Consider the following 23,088-nt stretch of genomic DNA (forward strand, 5'->3'; position numbering starts at 1 on the left):
CTTGATTTGATCTGTGTCGCAGGATAGGGAATATTTGTATGGGAAACCATCTACATTTATAAACTTGTCGTCTTTCCATACATGATTTCTGTGAGATAATAACCCCTTTTAAGTCAGAAGTTGGTGGGGGATCATGATGGAAAATAGGTGTTAGCCCTTTAAGAGATTTCAGACAGAGGAGGAGGAGGAGAAAGGAGGAGGAGCAGATCTGCAGCTGTAGCTATGATCCCTCACTTCAGCTTTTCACCATGGGTTGCAATGACAGCGGCAGCAGCCCTTCTCTCACTGCTCCTCTCCCGGCTGATCCCAGGTAAGAAATATTCACTTTATATATCTGTATCCTCCGATACAGGGGCTAGAAAGATACAGGGGCTAGAAAGATACAGGAGCTAGAAAGATACAGGGGCTAGAAAGATACAGGGGCTGGAAAGAGATAGAAAAGGTCGGTTGGTTTATATTGCGGTTAAGTAAGTCTCACACTAAGGAATGGTCACTTGTCTGTATTAAGCTTTATATAGCTCTGTTTGCTTTATTGTTATTTGCTATTTATATAGAATTGTGCTCTTTCTTATGAATCTGCTTATTGATATAACCTGGAATTCTTTGTGGGTGAAGAGAACTTTGGATGTGACTTTATTGCTGATCTGTTGATAAGTTTACTGACTGATGACAATAACAACCAGCTGAAATTCTGTGTCTGCCTGTGGTTCTGTACGGTTTTCAGTAATATTTCTGTTCAAAGAAAAACTAAGTCTTCTACCACTTTTTCTGAAACTTGTTTTAATGCTTGACTGCAAGCCAAGAAAAATGACTGCCAGCCGTACACAAAAGAGGGGGGGAAATGTCATCCTTTCTGTTTTCTTCGTCATCACATGCAAAGGAATCCAAATGAGATTTGTGAATAGAATAATGGAAAAAAGTATAAAAAATAAAAATCCCCCAACTGTATTTCTCAGAGAAGTGGCCTGATCTCATGTATTATCCATGGCCCTTCTGAGGTGGTTATGGACTGGTATATTTAGGCTGGAAACAGCCAAATATCCATGGCCCATCCCAGCCTGATATCAGCCCCCAGCTGTCTGTCACATTATTTAAGAAGTTGCGTCTTCCCTATTTTTGCTAACCAAGGTAAAGCAAACCAAGGCCACCAAAGCCACCAAAGCAAATAGGGTGATGGGATGCATTAGAAGAGGTCTGGGGGCACGAGATGAAAACATCATTCTCCCTCTGTACAAATCACTCGTCAGACCACACTTGGAGTATTGTGTGCATTTTGGGCGCCGATGCTCAAGAAAGACATTACTAAACTTGAAAGGGTTCAGAGGCGGGCAACTAAAATAATAAGTGGAGTGGGTGCATTACAATACGCGGAAAGGTTATCAAAATTAGGTCTATTTACTCTAGAAAAGAGAAGACTAAGGGGTACTTTGCACGATGCGACATCGCTAGCCGATTGTAGCGATGCCGAGCGCGATAGTCCCCGCCCCCGTCGCAGATGCGATCTCTTGTGATAGCTGCCGTAGCGAACATTATCGCTACGGCAGCTTCACACGCACTTACCTGCCCTGCGACGACGCTCTGGCCGGCGACCCGCCTCCTTCCTAAGGGGGCGGGTCGTGCGGCGTCACAGCGATGTCACACGCAGGCGGCCAATAGAAATGGAGGGGCGGAGATGAGCGGGACAAAATCATCCCGCCCACCTCCTTCCTTCCTCATTGCAAGCGGGACGCAGGTAAGGAGATGTTCCACGCTCCTTCGGCTTCATACACAGCGATGTGTGCTGCCGCAGGGACGAGGAACAACATCGTACCATCGCTGGAGCGATATTATGGAAATGACTGACACTACACAGATCACCGATTTTCGACGCTTTTGCGATCATTTATCGGTGCTTCTAGGCTTTACACGTTGCTTACCGGCGCCAGATGTGCGTCACTTTCGATTTGACCCCGACGATATCACAGTAGCAATGTCGCAACGTGCAAAGTACTCCTTAGGGGAGACCTAATAAATATGTACAAGTATATCAGAGGGCAATATAGAGAGCTCTCCCATGATCGGTTTGTACCAAGGACTGTGACAAGAACAAGGGGGCATTCTCTTCGATTGGAGGAAAGAAAATTTCTACATCAGCATAGAAGAGGGTTCTTCACGGTAAGAGCAGTGAGGCTCTGGAACTCTCTTCCTGAGGAAGTGGTGATGGCCAACTCACTGAATGAATTTAAGAGAGGAATGGATGCTTTTCTTGAAAGCAACAGTATAGAAGGTTATAAATAACAATATTACAGGTAGATAGTTGACCCAGATTAGGAGTCGGAAAAGAATATTTTTCCCTATGAAGAAAATTGGCTCCTACTCTGTGGGTTTTACCTTCCCCTGGTTCAGCACTGGAGAACAGCTGCACTAAAAATAGGCTGAACTAGATGGACATAATGTCTTCCTTTCGCCTTACAAACTGTTAGGATGTTACAAACAGCTGGGGGCTAATATCAGGCTGAGAAGGAGCCAGTATCAATGGCCTTTCCCTATCTGATAATAGCCCCCAGTTGTCTGCTTTACCTTGGTTGGTTAGCAAAAATAGGGAAGACACAACTTCTTAAATAAGGTGACAGACAGCTGGGGGCTCATAATATCAGGCTGGGATAGGCCATGAATATTTGGCCCTTCTCTGCCTAAATATACCAGTCTATAACCGCCCGAATAGTGGCACTAGTGGCACTTCCATTAGATGTGCCACTTCTGGTGCTTTTGACGGCTCCTCCTCTTTGTCCTGGTGTGGTGGCAATCAGGGCAATACTTTTGGGGTTGATTTCAGCTGTAAATTGACTGACACCCCCATTACTATCTTAGCAAGTAAATAGTTAAAAAAAGATACAAACACAGGAAAAAATATTTAATTTTAAAACCACTCCCAGACTTCCTCATTCAACAATTTAATAAAAAAAGAAACATGAAGATCCAACCTAGCCTATGGCATCAGATGTAATCTAATAATGGAAACCTGAAAGACATAAAAAGAGAGAAGTTAAATAAATAAAAACAAGACACAGTCCCTCATTCAACACCATTATCTTCCCCCAATAATAAAATCCTGCAGCTCCGGTGTAACTCAATGCAAATAGTGTTCCAAAGATGTCTTACGATTCTCTAATAAGAGCTATTAAGCCAGGATCAATTGAATGGGGCTCCATAGGTCACTCAAGGTCATTCTCACCAGCGGTAACTTCAGTAACCTTACATGACCTCACCTCTCGTGGGAAAATACAGGTCTGGCAATAGACTCGGCAAGAGTGTTGTGATCGTGTTATGTTACAGAGGTCATCACCACTCTCACCAGGGACATTGGCCGGGTACTGTAATCCAGTGAGTGAAGAAGAACTGGATTTGATAGAAGACTCAGTGATCATATTAGAGTTCACGACTGTAGCAGAACTGGATTCATCAGAAGACTTGGTGACTGTAGTATAGACCAGTGGGTGTAGCAGATCTAGGATAAATCAGTCAAGCTATCCCTTAGGCGTCATTCACATGTTGGTGTTTAAAAATGTACCAGTTTCATCAGTATTTTAATGTTTCATCAGTGTTTGGTCCTTGTGACCATATTTACCATTAGTGTATCATCCGTGAATTTAACGGTTGCATAAATACGAGGGGCTGCTGATAACTCTTTGGCTTTACCCAGAAAGAAACAAGATAGGATGATGAAACTGTACATTTATTCCACATACTCTCCACTGATGTCAACACATTTCTTACATCGGTATTCCAAGTTGTGTAAGTGTAGTGCCCCTGAGACCATCAGGGTGCTACAAGGTTCTGCATCCCCACCAGGATGCAGGGCCTACCCCCTTAGGTACCGAGAACCCCAGTGCCGTACCAACAGAAACTAGAGACGGTTACAACCATCCCCAGGTACCGTGTACGGTAGCTGCGGGAGACGCGGCTGGCCGACTCCCCACATTGGAGTGGATTCTGCCTGCAGATGGCAAAGCTGTTAGCTTTGTGCTGAGGAGGAGCTACTGGGTGTCCGGACCCCGGGCACCAAAGCTGGAGAACATGGTGCACCAATTTGCTATCATGCCTGGCGTGAGGTTGCTGCTCAGCTGCCAGCAGGAGGCAGTGCAAGTGCATGGGACCAGTGCACACAGACTCTAAGTGCTGATCCCAGGAGGCCAAGTGACCCAGATGGCCCCTACCAAGCACCATGGTAGCTAAAATCTGTTATGCTACCAGTTAACCTGTTTACTGTTGAACTGTTCCTGAAAAAGTTTTAAAAATGCTTTGAAAAATTGAAAAAATTACCAGTTTTGAGATGTTTTGTTATAAAAATAGACCCCAGGGTGCAGGACTGGCAGCAGCCAATACAAACTTATGTCATTGTACATAGTTGCACCAGTTGTGCCCCACCAGGGTACACCCATCCAGTGCTGTGTGCACCGCCACCAGGAGAGGCCAGGTGCAGTAGAGGTCCGCGGCAGAGGCGGCCGGGACCTGGTCACCAGTGAAACCGGTGACCTGCCTCCATAGCAAGGGTTCTGGAACCAGGATCTTTGGGTGGTGGGTGCAGAGAGGGATACCCAGAAACGTTCAAGAATGCACCTCCCCTGCGTGGGATGGACCTGTTATGCCTTATGTTATACTTGAAAATAAAAAGCAAAAAAAAATGTGTAACCAGTTTACCTTGCAACCCGAGGATGTGATGGAATTAAACAAGGGGACATGTAGTGCCCCTGAGACATTCAGGTTGCTACAAGGTTCTGCATCCCCACCAGGATGCAGGGCCTACCCCCTTACGTACCCAGAACCCCAGTGCCGGTACCAACAAAAGCCCAGGTAATCCCAGTTTTCCCCAACATTCCCCCATACAATGGTACTTATCTAGCGTGGGGCCATGGATGGCCGCCTAGAGGTGGAGCCACTCCTATCCACTAGTTGACCAGGTGGGAGGGGCAAACTGTGGAGAAGAGTCAGTCGAGACTTGACAGTGAAAGTGGACGGTGTGACTGAGCAACATCCTGACTCGGGTTAACGGTTACCTGGTACCCAGGAGAGGTGGTTGCCGGTGGAGTACGGTGGAGTACTCTCAGAACTACGCACTGACAAAGCACAGGACACTAGGACAGGAAAGAGCTTCAAGCCGACCTGTTAACACCTGCACAGCAAAAGGGACCATTAATGACCCTAAAGAATCCGAAGAATCTTAAGACTCAGTAGCAAAGAGAGAGCCGGGGACAGGACCAGAGACTCCAACCCCACAGGGTTCATACTACCGTCAGGCGGACAGAGGTGGACAAACCACAAACCGGGGACCCCAAGTGTTCCATACCACGGGAACCCACTTACCAGAGACAGGTGCAGGGGAAGAAGGTACCAGAGCACCAGACTGGCACTGGGACGAAGGGGACCTGGAGGCGAAACCAGCCAGCCTCGGGCATCCAGTTACCACCTTAAGAAAAGTGAGTAAAACCAGTTGCACTAAATACCTATCTGGACTCCTTCTTCCGACGCCCACTGCACCATACACCCCCTGGGGCAAAACCCTACTTGTGGAGGGACTACCATACTGGCTGCAATACCATCAGCCCTAGTAGAGACATTCAGCAGCGGCGGCTTTATTTATTTATTACTTTATTCACAAATCCCCTGTAAATATCCCCATTACAAAAAGGGCCCAGGGCACGGAACCGGGTAACGGCCACCCTCTTGACATTCCCAATAAAGTCACTGCCCGTAACTGAGTACCCCATATCCTTGGTTGCTACATAAGCCTAGCAAGTAGCAAAAAGAAGGGTTTCGGTTGAGCCTCAAACCAGACATCCGTAGCAACCCTGGCATCAGAAATGGTGTCATATTTGGTACCCTTGAGGTGTTTATTCAGGTTTGGAAACAGATGATAGTTAGAGGGAGCTAGATCTGGTGAACAAGTTGGGTGGTCAACCAGATGGAAGCCCAGCTCGGTCAGTTTTGCCATGGTCGCTTGTGCAGTGTGAGCGGAGGTGTTGTCTTGCAGGAACAAGATTCCTTTGGACAGCTTACCGCACCTTTTGGCTTTCAGAGCTGCCTTCAAGTGGTCCAAAAGTTTAATATAATACCTTGTATTGATGGTGGAACGCTTTTGAAGGTAGTCCACTAGCAGCACGCCCTCCATATCCCAGAACACAGACGCCATCACTTTAGTGGCTGATTTTTGCACCCTGAACTTTTTTGGACGAGGAGAACCACTGTGACTCCACTCTTTTGATTGCTCCTTGTTTTAAGGGTTATACAAATAAATCTAGCTCATCCATAGTGACCGGTCGATCCAGAAAGTTCTTATCAGTCCAGAAACGCTGACAAATGGGCCGGGACATTTTCACTCACATGCTTCTCTGATCTGTTAAACATTTGGGGACCCACTTTGCAGATCGCTTCCTCATATCCAAATGTTCATAGATAATGACACAAACATGTTCACAGGAAATTCGCATGATGTCTGCTATTGGTTTAGCTGAAAATTCACGGATTCTCCAGTCTGAGGTTGTGCACAGCATCGACGATCTCCAGAACAACAACCACTCTCGGTCGTCCAGGACATTCCTCATCATTGTTACTGAGGTGGCCTGTTTTACATTTGGCAACCCATTTCTTAATTGTGTAATATAGAGAACATTGATCCCCCAATGTCTGCGGCATATCACCATGAATATCCTTCGCGGACATTCCTTGCAGAAACAAGAATTTTATCACTCATCTGCTCTTAGTTGCTTTGAATATCGCATTAGACGCTGTCATTTTGTTTTCTTGCGTGCGAACATATATTAGACACATAAGGCTTTCATGTGATGTAACATTACCATAGAAACAAATAAAGATCACAAAGCCAAAGACTTATCAGCAGCCCCTCGTAGATAGTAAAGTTTCTCATGTTGTATTCAATGTTACATACAGACAGAACACAGACGTGTAATGGTCTATTTAATCCATAATAAGAAAAAAATGGGCATGTGAATAATTCTATAGATTATAGTGGTATATGTGAAAAAAATGCCAAGCACACGTGCAAAATGTATGAATGACGTCAATTCTGGTATTTTGATTTTTTTTTCTCCTTACGGAGTTAGTAAATTTTATATCTTGCATGATTAGACTTTTAAAAACAAAATAATTTCTGAATTATAACTTTACACTTTTATGTTTTAAAATGAAAACTCTTGCAAATAAATAAACAGTTTATAAAAAAAAAAAAAAAAAAAAAACATAAAATCAAATATTTCATTCATTATGTCTTAAATATTAACCCAGGAAAGTTAGGGGTGATTTAAGGGTTTTTTTTATGACTTGTTCTCATATTTTAAGTTTCTTTTTCCCTTTTTTCCCTTATTTTTTGCTCATGGCAGAGACAGGAAAACACAGGTGGTGATGATTGCTTAATACAACGATTTTGTATATACCTAATATATGTATATAATTTTATTTTTTTTTTTATTTCTATTTATTTATTTGGTTTTTTTTTTTCATCTTTTCAGGAGAGTTCTCTTTGTCCGCTCCTGTCCACCATGATACTTACGTCCCCACCTCAGGAGTCCTAGCGTTCTGTGATTTACCATGTGGTACAGAGGGGGATTACAACGTGGATCATTACAAATCCATGGTTTTTACCTATTATTGCCAAGACCGGTCTCTTCATGTGTATGGGGGATACAAAGACCGGACCACCATGGATAAAACCCGTGGATGTGTCAACATCAGTGACGTAAGGGACGATGATGCCGGGAGATACTTCATGTATTACACTGACAAAGACAAAAGGAAAACGTTTCTTGGTACGGTGAACTGTCATGTGATGGGTAAGTCTTCAGTCTCACACCGCGGAGATTCCTTATTGATTGCGCCATATAATGCTTAAAAAACCATTCATCACATACTGCCTTTTTAAAATCATACAATGATTCATTTTACCAAACAGATCAAGAGTGGAGAGTCTCAGAGATCACAGGCAACATCTTTTCTAATCACACAACTTAGGACTTTTCTTCTCCAGCCAATCCAGACCACTATGACAACTGCTCCTGACAATTATAGTGTTCCCTGCCAAAATATCTTCGACAACTCAGCTTTGCAGCCAACCTCATGGTCTATTGCAAAACATATACCTTAAACTAGACCCCAAAATTAATGTAGACCCAAATCCAGATCCAAAAGCAAAACAAAACAATTTCCCAACTGCCCATCAATCAACAAAACAAAATTTGCCCTATGAAATATAACTTTCATCCCTGCCAGCTTCAGAAGAGGACACTGCATGTATGGAAGTAGGGAAACGTGGACAATGTTTTGGTTTTCTTTTAACATGTTAGAAAAAAGTGGAGCATTATTACAGGGTGATCCCAGGAGTTTGGAGATTATACCAGTAAAAGGCAAAGGGTGGGCGACATATATTACTGGAAGGGTCCAAGATGAGGGACAAAAATGGGGGACATATATTACTGGAAGGGGCCAGGATGGGGGACATATATTACTGGAAGGGGCCAGGAAGGGGGACATATATTACTGTAAAGGGCAAGGAATGGGGACATATATTATGGAAAGGGGCCAGGATGGGAACTCCTCCAGAAACTCACCCAAAAAAAGCATGTTCCTGAAGCAGTTTTTATTTAAAAAATTAATTGTTTTTGAACGTCTTTAACAAAATCTGTGTGCACGTAAAAAAAAAATCCACTAGAGGGCAAAATTCACCTAGATCTGTAATGACATCCGACAGCTGTGGTCTTAAATGAAGTATCATGGTAGACAAAGCAGGAGTCGACTGCAAGAGCGATAAACGCATAAAATGATGATAGTGGTCATACTGATCGCCCTTCTTTATATTTTCTACCATTAGATGGTGTTGGAGAAAGCATTTTTTTTTATGAATATGAACAAAGAGTAGGGAAAAGGTTAACATATCTGCAATTATCATCTTTCCAAAAATGTCCTGGAAGCTTCCGAAAAAGGAGGTGATCTGCTCTACTCCCAGAGTGAGAAAATGTCCAGACACCATTCTGCTGGAGCAAAATGTGCCATATTTATTATGAGGCGTGTGAATTTAGACGATTTTTCAGCTGGAGGATATTTCTGTTAGAACGTATGCAACCTTATTGTCATGACTATATCTGGATGCTGACGGGGTTAAGTTTTGTGGGAGGGGTCTGCTCAGTTGTGCCTCATTCCAGGGCTCACATCGCTTTATCATGGTGTGGATTCCTCCGGAACGCTGCCAGTAATAGTTCCTGCTCTGCAGTGTGCGCAACTGTTTCTTGTGAGCTAGCTGTGATCTGTCCCGCTACCTAGCTTTCCTCTCCCTGACCTCCGTTTCCCTTGTACTGTTTGTCCGCCCTGCCTACATGACCCTGGTCCCGTTCTGTGTCTCGGTCTCCTCCCCCTCCTTGTACTTACTTGCTCACCCGGCCTCTGACCTCGGTAACGTTTTTTGACTTTGGCTCGGCTTCTCCTATTTGGCTTTTGATGTGACTCTGTAACGCCGGCCTGGATCCACAGATTCAGACTGGCTGTCACGGACAGGCTAGAGGGACGCCACTCACCAAACAAGGCCCCCAGAACCTGAAACCATTTATCCCCCTATACAGGGATTTGGAATTACACAGGGTCTTGGAGATCACTACCAGTGGTAGGCTGCAGTCCGATCAGAGTAGTGGTCAGGCAAGGTCAAACCGGGAAATGCAAAATGGACAGAATCATGCAGGCAAGGGCGTAATAAAAAAAAAAAGCAGAGGTCAAATCCTGATCGGACAGCGAGGTACATGAACAGCAGGCAGGAGGGTAGTCAGAAAACAGGCAGAAGTCAGAACACCCGAATCAATAAACAGAACAGGGCGAGACAGGAACCATGAATACAGAACTATCTCTGGCAGTGGTCAGCAGACAGGAGGGGAATAAGAAGGGTGTGGTGTCTTCCCATTGGTTGTAGCTGAATGATGGTAATTTCAGCTGGAACACATACGCCACCTACAGTCAGCCAGTGGTACTGCAGATCCCAAGGAAACCCAGCCCAGTGGATGAGCGGAGCCTGATCCTACCATCGACGCTGGCATTGACTCCTCTCTCATCACCAGCATTATCCACAGCAGGAACACGGTGTCACCTGGTGATCGAAACAGAAGTCGCTGAAGCGGACTCCGGTGGGGACGTAACAGACTCCTTGGCTCCTGACCCTTTTTTCTTCCACCTGTTTACAGCTTGCTCACTCCCCCTGTATTGACATGACATCCCAGTTTAGACTTAGGGGTACTTTGCACGCTGCGACATTGCAGGCCGATGCTGCGATGCCGAGCGCGATAGTACCCGCCCCCGTCGCAGCAGCGATTTCCTTGTGATAGCTGCCGTAGCGAACATTATCGCTACGGCAGCTTCACATGGACTCACCTGTCCTGCGACCGTCGCTCTGGCCGGCGACCCGCCTCCTTGTTAAGGGGGCGGGTCGTGCGGCGTCATAGCGACTTCACACGTCAGGCGGCCAATCGGAGCGGAGGGGCGGAGATGAGTGGGATGTAAACATCCCGCCCATCTCCTTCCTTCCGCATATCCTACGGAAGCCCCAGTGACGCCGGTAGGAGATGTTCCTCGCTCCTGCGGCTTCACATACAGCGATGTGTGCTGCCGCAGGAGCGAGGAACGACATCGGACTGTCGCGTCAGCGTAATTATGGATTACGCCGACGCTGCACCGATGATACGATTACGACGCTTTTGCGCTCGTTAATCGTATCATCGAGCCTTTACACACTACGATGTCGCATGCGATGCCGGAAGTGCGTCATTTTCAATTTGACCCCACCGACATCGCACCTGCGATGTCGTAGTGTGCAAAGCCCGCCTTAGGCTTCCTGACTACTCTTTCTGGTGCTTGCGCCCTCTTGTGGACTTTTGTCTAGTTGCTCTTTGGAGTTCCATCTCCATTCAGCTTCCATCCCCCCCCTGGTGGAAGCCTGACACTTATGAATTTTTTTGTCATTAGGTTATACCCTTTCAGATAAACTCCACCCCACTTTCCAAAAAGTTGAGAGAAATGGCTTAAAAAATGGCAAAAATTGTGGGCGTTTGCAACAGTTTTATGCTAAGATGACAGTTGGTGCTTGAACATTCTATGGAGAAGAAGGAGCTAGGGCAAGTTCCATAGAAGTTCCATAAAAGTTCCAGAGCACTAACAGTAATGAGAAAACCTTTATTCACTCAAGACAGAGGTTAACTGTGATGTGACAATTCTGAAAATGAATGCTCATTGTGTGACGACTGTCACAAGGTGGCGCTAGACACCACTAGTGTGCAGTAAATGGAGAAGGAGTCAGACAGGCTGAGATCATAAACCAGGAGGTCACAACAGTACATGGACAATAGACAGAGACAAAGTTGAGATAACAAGCCAAAGGTCAGGGTTCCAACAGACTACATACAAAATACAGGGAGCAGGCGAGGAAGCAGTCAGGAGGAAGTCCGAGGTCAGAAGCCGGGTAGTCACGATAGAAACAGGGGAGGACAGACAGAGACGGGTAAACAGTAGTCTGGAGTCAAGAGACCAAGATCTGAACACTGAGCATCATGGGAGCCAATACCACAACTGTAACCAGGAAGTACGACTGGCAGCATCCTGAGCTGACACGCCCCCTAATGAAGCAGAGCAATCACCGGGAACAAAAAGCATCTGCGAAGAGCACCTCCCAGGACCAGCGTGAAACCAAGTGCTGTGGAACAGCCTGCCGAGCATTTATCCTGCAAAATACTCTGCACCACAGGCAACATATACCGGCTCTGCAGGTGAGCATAGCAGAACAATACAGAATGTTCTGCACAAATGAATCGTGACACATTGATGATCAACTCAAGAGGAGAAAGGAGAAGATTTATCTGATAAGATATATTACAAAGTCATTTATTTTCACTTGTACTATTGTTTTATGGGGCAAAAATTATTAAAATGACAGTAAGTCTTTAAATTTTAAAACTCTGCTTAGCGCTTCTTGTGGACAGACTTGGTACTGCAACCGGAAATATGAGGGTGACACTTTTACACAACTTGATGGCTCCTTGCAGTTTGTTAGTGCTTTTAAGGAACTGAGGACTAGAGATGAGCGAACCGGTCGCGGTTCGGCTCGAGGTTGGTTCGCCGAACGGACCTCCCGTTCGAGTTCGGTTCGTCGAACGTTCGACGAACCGAACTCGAACTGCATAGGAAACAATGGCAGGCAATCACAAACACAGAAAAACACCTAGAAAACACCCTCAAAGGTGTCCTAAAGGTGACAAACAACTCAAACACATTGGAAAGTGACAAGGACATATACTCATGCGAAAACAAAACAGCTGGACAAGGAAAAAGAGGAGGACACACAGATATAGGCATGGCACGCCCTTCTAAAATCATGTAAAACACCGCAAGGTGACTCCAAGCGGAGTCTCCCTTTTTTCCAAAAATTGGGCCACACACACACCCACCCCTTCAGTGGTAGCACTTGTGCCCCAGTTGCACACTTCACAGCTAGATTTGCATCAAGCACATTGAAAAATACGCCATAATTAACCGTCCCCAGGATGACACCAGGGTAGGTAGCTAAGTCTTTCCTGATCCCAGCTCTGTGCAGCTTGGATCATTTATAAAAAACACAGCAATCAAGGGTTACTCCAAGCGGAGTCTCCCTTTTTTCCAAAAATTGGGCCCCACACACCCACCCATTCAGTGGCAGCACTTGTGCCCTAGTTGTACACTTCACAGCTAGATTTGCATCAAGCACATTCAAAAATACGCCATTCTTATCCATCCCCAGGATGACACCGGGGTAGGTAGCAAAGTCTTTGCTGACCCATGACTTGTTCATCTTGGCTTCTTTTAAAAACAATGTAAGCAAGGGTTACTCCAAGCGGAGTCTCCCTTTTTTCCAAAAATTGGGCCCCACACACCCACCCATTCAGTGGCAGCAGTTGTGCCCTAGTTGTACACTTCACAGCTACATTTGCATCAAGCACATTCAAAAATACGCCATTCTTATCCATCCCCAGGATGACACCGGGGTAGGTAGCAAAGTCTTTGCTGACCCATGACTTGTTCATCTTGGCTTCTTTTAAAAACAATGTAAGCAAGGGTTACTCCAAGCGGAGTCTCCCTTTTTTTCCAAAAATTGGGCCCCACACACCCACCCATTCAGTGGCAGCAGTTGTGCCCCAGTTGTACACTTCACAGCTACATTTGCATCAAGCACATTCAAAAATACGCCATTCTTATCCGTCCCCAGGATGACACCGGGGTAGGTAGCAAAGTCTTTCCTGATCCCAGCTCTGTTCATCTTGGCTTCTTTTAAAAACACATCAAGCAAGGGTTACTCCAAGCGGAGTCTCCCTTTTTTTCCAAAAATTGGGCCCCACACACCCACCCATTCAGTGGCAGCAGTTGTGCCCTAGTTGTACACTTCACAGCTAGATTTGCATCAAGCACATTCAAAAATACGCCATTCTTATCCATCCCCAGGATGACACCGGGGTAGGTAGCAAAGTCTTTGCTGACCCATGACTTGTTCATCTTGGCTTCTTTTAAAATCAATGTAAGCAAGGGTTACTCCAAGCGGAGTCTCCCTTTTTTCCAAAAATTGGGCCCCACACACCCACCCATTCAGTGGCAGCAGTTGTGCCCCAGTTGTACACTTCACAGCTAGATTTGCATCAAGCACATTCAAAAATACGGCCTAATTAACCGTCCCCAGGATGACACCGGGGTAGGGAGCAAAGTCTTTCCTGATCCCAGCTCTGTTCATCTTGGCTTCTTTTAAAAACACATCAAGCAAGGGTTACTCCAAGCGGAGTCTCCCTTTTTTTCCAAAAATTGGGCCCCACACACCCACCCATTCAGTGGCAGCAGTTGTGCCCCAGTTGTACATTTCACAGCTACATTTGCATCAAGCACATTCAAAAATACGCCATTCTTATCCGTCCCCAGGATGACACCGGGGTAGGTAGCAAAGTCTTTCCTGATCCCAGCTCTGTTCATCTTGGCTTCTTTTAAAAACACATCAAGCAAGGGTTACTCCAAGCGGAGTCTCCCTTTTTTCCAAAAATTGGGCCCCACACACCCACCCCTTCAGTGGCAGCAGTTGTGCCCTAGTTGTACACTTCACAGCTACATTTGCATCAAGCACATTCAAAAATACGTCATTCTTATCCGTCCCCAGGATGACACCGGGGTAGGTAGCAAAGTCTTTCCTGATCCCAGCTCTGTTCATCTTGGCTTCTTTTAAAAACACATCAAGCAAGGGTTACTCCAAGCGGAGTCTCCCTTTTTTCCAAAAATTGGGCCCCACACACACCCACCCCTTCAGTGGCAGCAGTTGTGCCCTAGTTGTACACTTCACAGCTACATTTGCATCAAGCACATTCAAAAATACGCCATTCTTATCCATCCCCAGGATGACACCGGGGTAGGTAGCAAAGTCTTTGCTGACCCATGACTTGTTCATCTTGGCTTCTTTTAAAAACAATGTAAGCAAGGGTTACTCCAAGCGGAGTCTCCCTTTTTTTCCAAAAATTGGGCCCCACACACCCACCCATTCAGTGGCAGCACTTGTGCCCTAGTTGTACACTTCACAGCTAGATTTGCATCAAGCACATTCAAAATCCACAAGCATTTACTCTCCCCAGGATGACACAGGGGTTGTAAATTCCTTCTGGATCCATGACTTGTTCATTTTGATGAACGTCAGTCTGTCCACATTGTCACTGGACAGACGCGTGCGCTTATCTGTCAGCACACACCCAGCAGCACTGAAGACACGTTCAGAGACAACGCTGGCAGCTGGACACGACAAAATCTCCAAGGCGTAAGTTGGGAGCTCTGGCCATTTTTCTAGGTTTGAAGCCCAAAAGGAGCAAGGCTCCAGTTGCACAGTCATGGCATCGATGTTCATTTGGAGATACTCCTGTATCATCCTCTCCAGCCGTTGACTATGTGTCAGACTTGTTGTCTCTGGTGGCCTTGCAAAGGAGGGTCTAAAAAAATTATGAAAAGATTCCATAAAATTGCTGTTACCAGCACCAGATACGGTCCTACTGGTACGTGTAGACTGTTGAAGATGACGAGACCGTCCCATGTTTGTCAAGTTACAACTGGGAGATTCACTCCCTGCACCTGCACGGTTGTTTGGTGGAAAAGCAGATCTAAGATCGAGTAACAGCTTCTGCTGATACTCCTGCATACGTGCGTCCCTTTCTATGGCTGGAATTATGTCACAAAATTTGGACTTGTACCGGGGATCTAATAGTGTGGCAAGCCAGTAGTCATCATCACTTCTAATTTTGACAATACGAGGGTCATGTTGGAGGTAGTGCAACAAGAAGGCACTCATGTGTCTTGCGCAGCCATGTGGACCAAGTCCACGCTGTGTTTGTGGCATAGAGGTGCTAACCGTTCTTTCTTCCTCTGACATCTCCCCCCAACCTCTTTCAACTGAAATTTTACCAAGGTCTCCCTCATCTGCTGAGTCTTCCATGTCCATGGACAGTTCGTCCTCCATTTCTTCATGTCCTCCTGCACCTTCCTCAACATCTCGCCTGCTACCATGCGCCCTTGTTGATCCCTGTACCCCATGCTCCCATGCCTGGCGCCTTGGTGATGATGAACGTCTGGACCTTGGTGATGTTGTTGTGTCTTGCGCATATGAATCCTCCTGTAGCTCATCCCCTTCCTGTTGTCCCACCCCCTGACTCCGAATAGTGTTTAGCGTGTGTTCCAGCATGTAAATGACTGGAATCGTCATGCTGATAATGGCATTGTCAGCGCTAAACATATTCGTCGCCATGTCGAAACTGTGCAGAAGGGTGCATAGGTCCTTGATCTGAGACCACTCCATCAGGGTGATCTGCCCCACCCCTGCATCTCGTTGGCCCAGGCTATACGTCATGACGTATTGCACCAGGGCACGGCGGTGCTGCCACAGTCGCTGTAACATGTGGAGAGTTGAATTCCAGCGTGTCGCCACATCGCATTTCAGGCGATGAACCGGCAGGCCGAAAGACTTCTGGAGCGATGCAAGTCGCTCAGCTGCGGCGCTTGAACGGCGGAAGTGAGCAGACAGTTTTCGTGCCCTGTTCAGAAGGCCATCTAGGCCGGGATACTGTGTTAAAAATTGCTGCACGACAAGGTTCAACACGTGAGCCATACAAGGTACGTGTGTCACCTTGCCCAGGCGAAGGGCCGCACCCAGGTTTGCAGCATTGTCGCACACGGCCTTACCAGGCTGCAGGTTGAGTGGAGACAACCATTTATTAAACTCGGACCGCAGAGCTGACCACAACTCCTCAGCTGTGTGACTCTTATTCCCAAGACATGTCAAGCTAAAGACCGCCTGATGCCGTTGCGCTCTGCTGCCAGCATAGTAATGAGGGGTGCGTGATTCCTTCTGCGCAGTGAGAACGCTGGTGGCCTGACCAGGCAGGCTTGGGGCGGAGGTGGAGGACCCAGATGAGGTGGAGGATGCAGAAGCAGTGGCGGAACTTGGACAGACAGAGGATTGACACACAAGTCGTGGGGACGGCAAGACTTGTGCAGCAGACCCTTCACCATCTATCACCATAGTTACCCAGTGCCCAGTCAGCGACATGTAACGTCCCTGTCCATGCTTACTGGTCCAAGTATCGGTGGTGAAATGCACCCGTTCACACACAGAGTTTCTCAAGGAAGCGGTGATGTTGTGTGCGACATGCTGGTGTAGCGCGGGCACACCTTTCTTAGAGAAGTAGTGGCGACTAGGCATCTGGTACTGGGGCACAGCGACAGACATAAGGTCTCTAAAATCCTGTGTGTCCACTAGGCGGAAAGGCAGCATTTCGGTAGCCAACAGCTTACAGAGGGATAGAGTCAACCTCTTAGCTTTGTCATGGGTCGGAGGAAGTGGCCTTTTATTTGACCACATCTGAGGGACAGAGATCTGGCTGCTGTGTGTAGACGGTGTTGAGTAGGGTGTCCCTGGAAAAATGCAGGTTTGTGAGGAAAGTGCAGGCGGAGACATGATGTTGCCTTCATCCAACGTTGGTGCTATCGATGTCTGAGAGAGCTGTACACACTCACTTGTTTCCCCTTCCAAACCAACTGACGACCTTACAAGCAAACTGCCTGTTGCGGTTACAGTGGTGGAAGTTTTGCGTGGAAAAACAGGTGTGACAGCTGTCCCCACAGTCCTAGAAGATGAAGAGCGCGCGGATGCACTGGAAGGGGCGGGCGGTGGATGGTTCGCTCCGCTAGGCCGCATTGCAGCACGGTGAGCTTCCCACCGTGACTTATGATATTTAGTCATGTGACGATTCATGGAAGAAGTTGTCAAACTGCTGAGGTTTTGACCTCTACTAACAGAATCATGACAAATGTTACATATCACATGAGTTGGGCGATCTTTTTCGATGTGAAAAAAGGACCAGGCTAGGCAAGGCTTAGAGGCCATGCGACCTGTTGATCCACCCCGAATAATGCTCATAGGCAGAGTGGTGGCTGAGGATGCAGTTGTAGACGTGCTACCAGTGCTCCGACTCTGTCCAGGAAGGCGCAAGGTAACTTCGTCGTCGGTTGCATCCTCCTCCACCGCCTCTGTTGACCTCCTCGAGTGCCTGACTGGGGGTTGACAGTAGGTGGGATCTAGAACGTCATCATCAATTGTTGTGTTTGCACTCCCCTCCCCCTCAGACCGAGCCTCTTCTTGCCCTGACCGAATATTTAAGTTGTCATCCCAATCGGGTATCTGCGTCTCATCTTCATCAGTATGTTCCTCATTGTCTATAACCACAGGTGTTACAGTTTGTGACAAAGGGTCAACATTATGCTCAGAAACTTGGTCCTCACGGCCTGAATCAGAGTCACAAAGGTTCTGGGCATCACTGCAGACCATTTCCTGTTCTGTACTCACTGTAGCTTGGGAGCAGACCTCTGATTCCCAGGCTATAGTGTGACTGAACAGCTCTGCAGACTCAGCCATCTCAGTTCCACCATACTGTGCAGGGCTGATGGAGACTTCAGAGCTGGGAGAAATCAAGTGTGATTGGGATGACAACTCAGAGGACTGGTGTTTTTTGGATGCGGTACTTGAAGTGGCTGAAAGGGCACTTGTTGGACCACTTGAGATCCATTCAAGCATTTTCCTTTTTTGCCCATCATCTACCTTTGTTCCTCTTGTTCGTGTCCGTAAAAAAGGGAGCACATCGGATTGTCCACAATAAGTAGTAGACATCTTACTTTTGCTAGTAGATGGTCTATCTGCAGCAGATGATAATGGAGCTTTGCCACCTTCCCCACTGACAAAACCTTTTTTGCCTTTTCCCCCACGCCTCTTCCCCTTTCCACCAGCATCTGTCATTTTGCCACTCATGTTGATTGCGACAAGATTGTGGACTGAAAATGTGGTAGTAAAAATTGAGAGGTGGTGAAGATTGCAGTGTTGGTCTAGCTTTATTAACAGCAGAATAATAAAGAATAAATATCCCTGACAATGTAACTTAGTTATAATTAGTTGGAGTGTGCAACGCAGGCAGACGTGCTGCAAATGTCTTGGCACTAGTGGGACTAAAGCAAAGTCCAATAGCCACGTATAGGATGCCACTAGGTACACTGAGTGTGTGCTAGTATAATGGCTTAGTTATAATTAGTTGGAGTGTGCAACGCAGGCAGATGCGCTCTGCAAATGTCTTGGCACTAGTGGGACTATAGCAAAGTCCAATAGCCACGTATAGGATGCCACTAGGTACACTGAGTGTGTGCTAGTATAATGGCTTAGTTATAATTAGTTGGAGTGTGCAACGCAGGCAGATGCGCTCTGCAAATGTCTTGGCACTAGTGGGACTATAGCAAAGTCCAATAGCCACGTATAGGATGCCACTAGGTACACTGAGTGTTTGCTAGTATAATGGCTTAGTTATAATTAGTTGGAGTGTGCAACGCAGGCAGATGCGCTCTGCAAATGTCTTGGCACTAGTGGGACTATAGCAAAGTCCAATAGCCACGTATAGGATGCCACTAGGTACACTGAGTGTGTGCTAGTATAATGGCTTAGTTATAATTAGTTGGAGTGTGCAACGCAGGCAGATGCTTTCTGCAAATGTCTTGGCACTAGTGGGACTAAAGCAAAGTCCAATAGCCACGTATAGGATGCCACTAGGTACACTAAGTGTTTGCTAGTATAATGGCTTAGTTATAATTAGTTGGAGTGTGCAACGCAGGCAGATGCGCTCTGCAAATGTCTTGGCACTAGTGGGACTATAGCAAAGTCCAATAGCCACGTATAGGATGCCACTAGGTACACTGAGTGTGTGCTAGTATAATGGCTTAGTTATAATTAGTTGGAGTGCGCAACGCAGGCAGATGCGCTCTGCAAATGTCTTGGCACTAGTGGGACTATAGCAAAGTCCAATAGCCACGTATAGGATGCCACTAGGTACACTGAGTGTTTGCTAGTATAATGGCTTAGTTATAATTAGTTGGAGTGTGCAACGCAGGCAGATGCGCTCTGCAAATGTCTTGGCACTAGTGGGACTATAGCAAAGTCCAATAGCCACGTATAGGATGCCACTAGGTACACTGAGTGTGTGCTAGTATAATGGCTTAGTTATAATTAGTTGGAGTGTGCAACGCAGGCAGATGCGTTCTGCAAATGTCTTGGCACTAGTGGGACTAAAGCAAAGTCCAATAGCCACGTATAGGATGCCACTAGGTACACTAAGTGTTTGCTAGTATAATGGCTTAGTTATAATTAGTTGGAGTGTGCAACGCAGGCAGATGCGTTCTGCAAATGTCTTGGCACTAGTGGGACTAAAGCAAAGTCCAATAGCCACGTATAGGATGCCACTAGGTACACTGAGTGTGTGCTAGTATAATGGCTTAGTTATAATTAGTTGGAGTGTGCAACGCAGGCAGATGCGCTCTGCAAATGTCTTGGCACTAGTGGGACTATAGCAAAGTCCAATAGCCACGTATAGGATGCCACTAGGTACACTGAGTGTTTGCTAGTATAATGGCTTAGTTATAATTAGTTGGAGTGTGCAACGCAGGCAGATGCGCTCTGCAAATGTCTTGGCACTAGTGGGACTATAGCAAAGTCCAATAGCCACGTATAGGATGCCACTAGGTACACTGAGTGTGTGCTAGTATAATGGCTTAGTTATAATTAGTTGGAGTGTGCAACGCAGGCAGATGCGCTCTGCAAATGTCTTGGCACTAGTGGGACTATAGCAAAGTCCAATAGCCACGTATAGGATGCCACTAGGTACACTGAGTGTGTGCTAGTATAATGGCTTAGTTATAATTAGTTGGAGTGTGCAACGCAGGCAGATGCGTTCTGCAAATGTCTTGGCACTAGTGGGACTAAAGCAAAGTCCAATAGCCACGTATAGGATGCCACTAGGTACACTAAGTGTTTGCTAGTATAATGGCTTAGTTATAATTAGTTGGAGTGTGCAACGCAGGCAGATGCGCTCTGCAAATGTCTTGGCACTAGTGGGACTATAGCAAAGTCCAATAGCCACGTATAGGATGCCACTAGGTACACTGAGTGTTTGCTAGTATAATGGCTTAGTTATAATTAGTTGGAGTGTGCAACGCAGGCAGATGCGCTCTGCAAATGTCTTGGCACTAGTGTGACTATAGCAAAGTCCAATAGCCACGTATAGGATGCCACTAGGTACACTGAGTGTGTGCTAGTATAATGGCTTAGTTATAATTAGTTGGAGTGTGCAACGCAGGCAGATGCGTTCTGCAAATGTCTTGGCACTAGTGGGACTAAAGCAAAGTCCAATAACCACGTATAGGATGCCACTAGGTACACTAAGTGTTTGCTAGTATAATGGCTTAGTTATAATTAGTTGGAGTGTGCAACGCAGGCAGATGCGCTCTGCAAATGTCTTGGCACTAGTGGGACTATAGCAAAGTCCAATAGCCACGTATAGGATGCCACTAGGTACACTGAGTGTGTGCTAGTATAATGGCTTAGTTATAATTAGTTGGAGTGTGCAACGCAGGCAGATGCGTTCTGCAAATGTCTTGGCACTAGTGGGACTAAAGCAAAGTCCAATAGCCACGTATAGGATGCCACTAGGTACCCTAAGTGTTTGCTAGTATAATGGCTTAGTTATAATTAGTTGGAGTGTGCAACGCAGGCAGATGCGCTCTGCAAATGTCTTTGCACTAGTGGGACTATAGCAAAGTCCAATAGCCACGTATAGGATGCCACTAGGTACACTGAGTGTTTGCTAGTGTAATGGCTTAGTTATAATTAGTTGGAGTGTGCAACGCAGGCAGATGCGCTCTGCAAATGTCTTTGCACTAGTGGGACTATAGCAAAGTCCAATAGCCACGTATAGGATGCCACTAGGTACACTGAGTGTGTGCTAGTATAATGGCTTAGTTATAATTAGTTGGAGTGTGCAACGCAGGCAGATGCGCTCTGCAAATGTCTTGGCACTAGTGGGACTATAGCAAAGTCCAATAGCCACGTATAGGATGCCACTAGGTACACTGAGTGTGTGCTAGTATAATGGCTTAGTTATAATTAGTTGGAGTGTGCAACGCAGGCAGATGCGTTCTGCAAATGTCTTGGCACTAGTGGGACTAAAGCAAAGTCCAATAGCCACGTATAGGATGCCACTAGGTACACTAAGTGTTTGCTAGTATAATGGCTTAGTTATAATTAGTTGGAGTGTGCAACGCAGGCAGATGCGCTCTGCAAATGTCTTGGCACTAGTGGGACTATAGCAAAGTCCAATAGCCACGTATAGGATGCCACTAGGTACACTGAGTGTTTGCTAGTATAATGGCTTAGTTATAATTAGTTGGAGTGTGCAACGCAGGCAGATGCGCTCTGCAAATGTCTTGGCACTAGTGTGACTATAGCAAAGTCCAATAGCCACGTATAGGATGCCACTAGGTACACTGAGTGTGTGCTAGTATAATGGCTTATTTATAATTAGTTGGAGTGTGCAACGCAGGCAGATGCGTTCTGCAAATGTCTTGGCACTAGTGGGACTAAAGCAAAGTCCAATAACCACGTATAGGATGCCACTAGGTACACTAAGTGTTTGCTAGTATAATGGCTTAGTTATAATAAGTTGGAGTGTGCAACGCAGGCAGATGCGCTCTGCAAATGTCTTGGCACTAGTGGGACTATAGCAAAGTCCAATAGCCACGTATAGGATGCCACTAGGTACACTGAGTGTGTGCTAGTATAATGGCTTAGTTATAATTAGTTGGAGTGTGCAACGCAGGCAGATGCGTTCTGCAAATGTCTTGGCACTAGTGGGACTAAAGCAAAGTCCAATAGCCACGTATAGGATGCCACTAGGTACACTGAGTGTGTGCTAGTATAATGGCTTAGTTATAATTAGTTGGAGTGTGCAACGCAGGCAGATGCGTTCTGCAAATGTCTTGGCACTAGTGGGACTAAAGCAAAGTCCAATAGCCACGTATAGGATGCCACTAGGTACCCTAAGTGTTTGCTAGTATAATGGCTTAGTTATAATTAGTTGGAGTGTGCAACGCAGGCAGATGCGCTCTGCAAATGTCTTTGCACTAGTGGGACTAAAGCAAAGTCCAATAGCCACGTATAGGATGCCACTAGGTACCCTAAGTGTTTGCTAGTATAATGGCTTAGTTATAATTAGTTGGAGTGTGCAACGCAGGCAGATGCGCTCTGCAAATGTCTTTGCACTAGTGGGACTATAGCAAAGTCCAATAGCCACGTATAGGATGCCACTAGGTACACTGAGTGTTTGCTAGTGTAATGGCTTAGTTATAATTAGTTGGAGTGTGCAACGCAGGCAGATGCGCTCTGCAAATGTCTTTGCACTAGTGGGACTATAGCAAAGTCCAATAGCCACGTATAGGATGCCACTAGGTACACTGAGTGTTTGCTAGTGTAATGGCTTAGTTATAATTAGTTGGAGTGTGCAACGCAGGCAGATGCGCTCTGCAAATGTCTTTGCACTAGTGGGACTATAGCAAAGTCCAATAGCCACGTATAGGATGCCACTAGGTACACTGAGTGTTTGCTAGTATAATGGCTTAGTTAGAATGAGTTGGAGTGTGCAGAGGACAAGAGGG

General features: G+C 46.2%; 1 protein-coding gene across 1 annotated transcript in view; it reads left to right on the plus strand.

Annotated features, from left to right (window-relative positions):
- Positions 1–251: 251 nt before the first annotated feature.
- LOC142258636 (CD48 antigen-like) overlaps positions 252–23,088 on the plus strand; it is a 110,945-nt gene continuing 88,108 nt past the window's right edge. Inside the window, exons 1-2 of the mRNA XM_075331270.1 lie at positions 252–310; positions 7,506–7,826. Of these exons, the coding sequence (XP_075187385.1) occupies positions 259–310; positions 7,506–7,826 (373 nt within the window). The 5' untranslated portion in view covers positions 252–258. The remainder of the gene's footprint in view (positions 311–7,505; positions 7,827–23,088) is intronic.

This window comes from Anomaloglossus baeobatrachus, chromosome 12 (assembly GCF_048569485.1).
Source record: "Anomaloglossus baeobatrachus isolate aAnoBae1 chromosome 12, aAnoBae1.hap1, whole genome shotgun sequence".
In the NCBI taxonomy this organism is placed as follows: Eukaryota; Metazoa; Chordata; class Amphibia; order Anura; family Aromobatidae; genus Anomaloglossus; species Anomaloglossus baeobatrachus.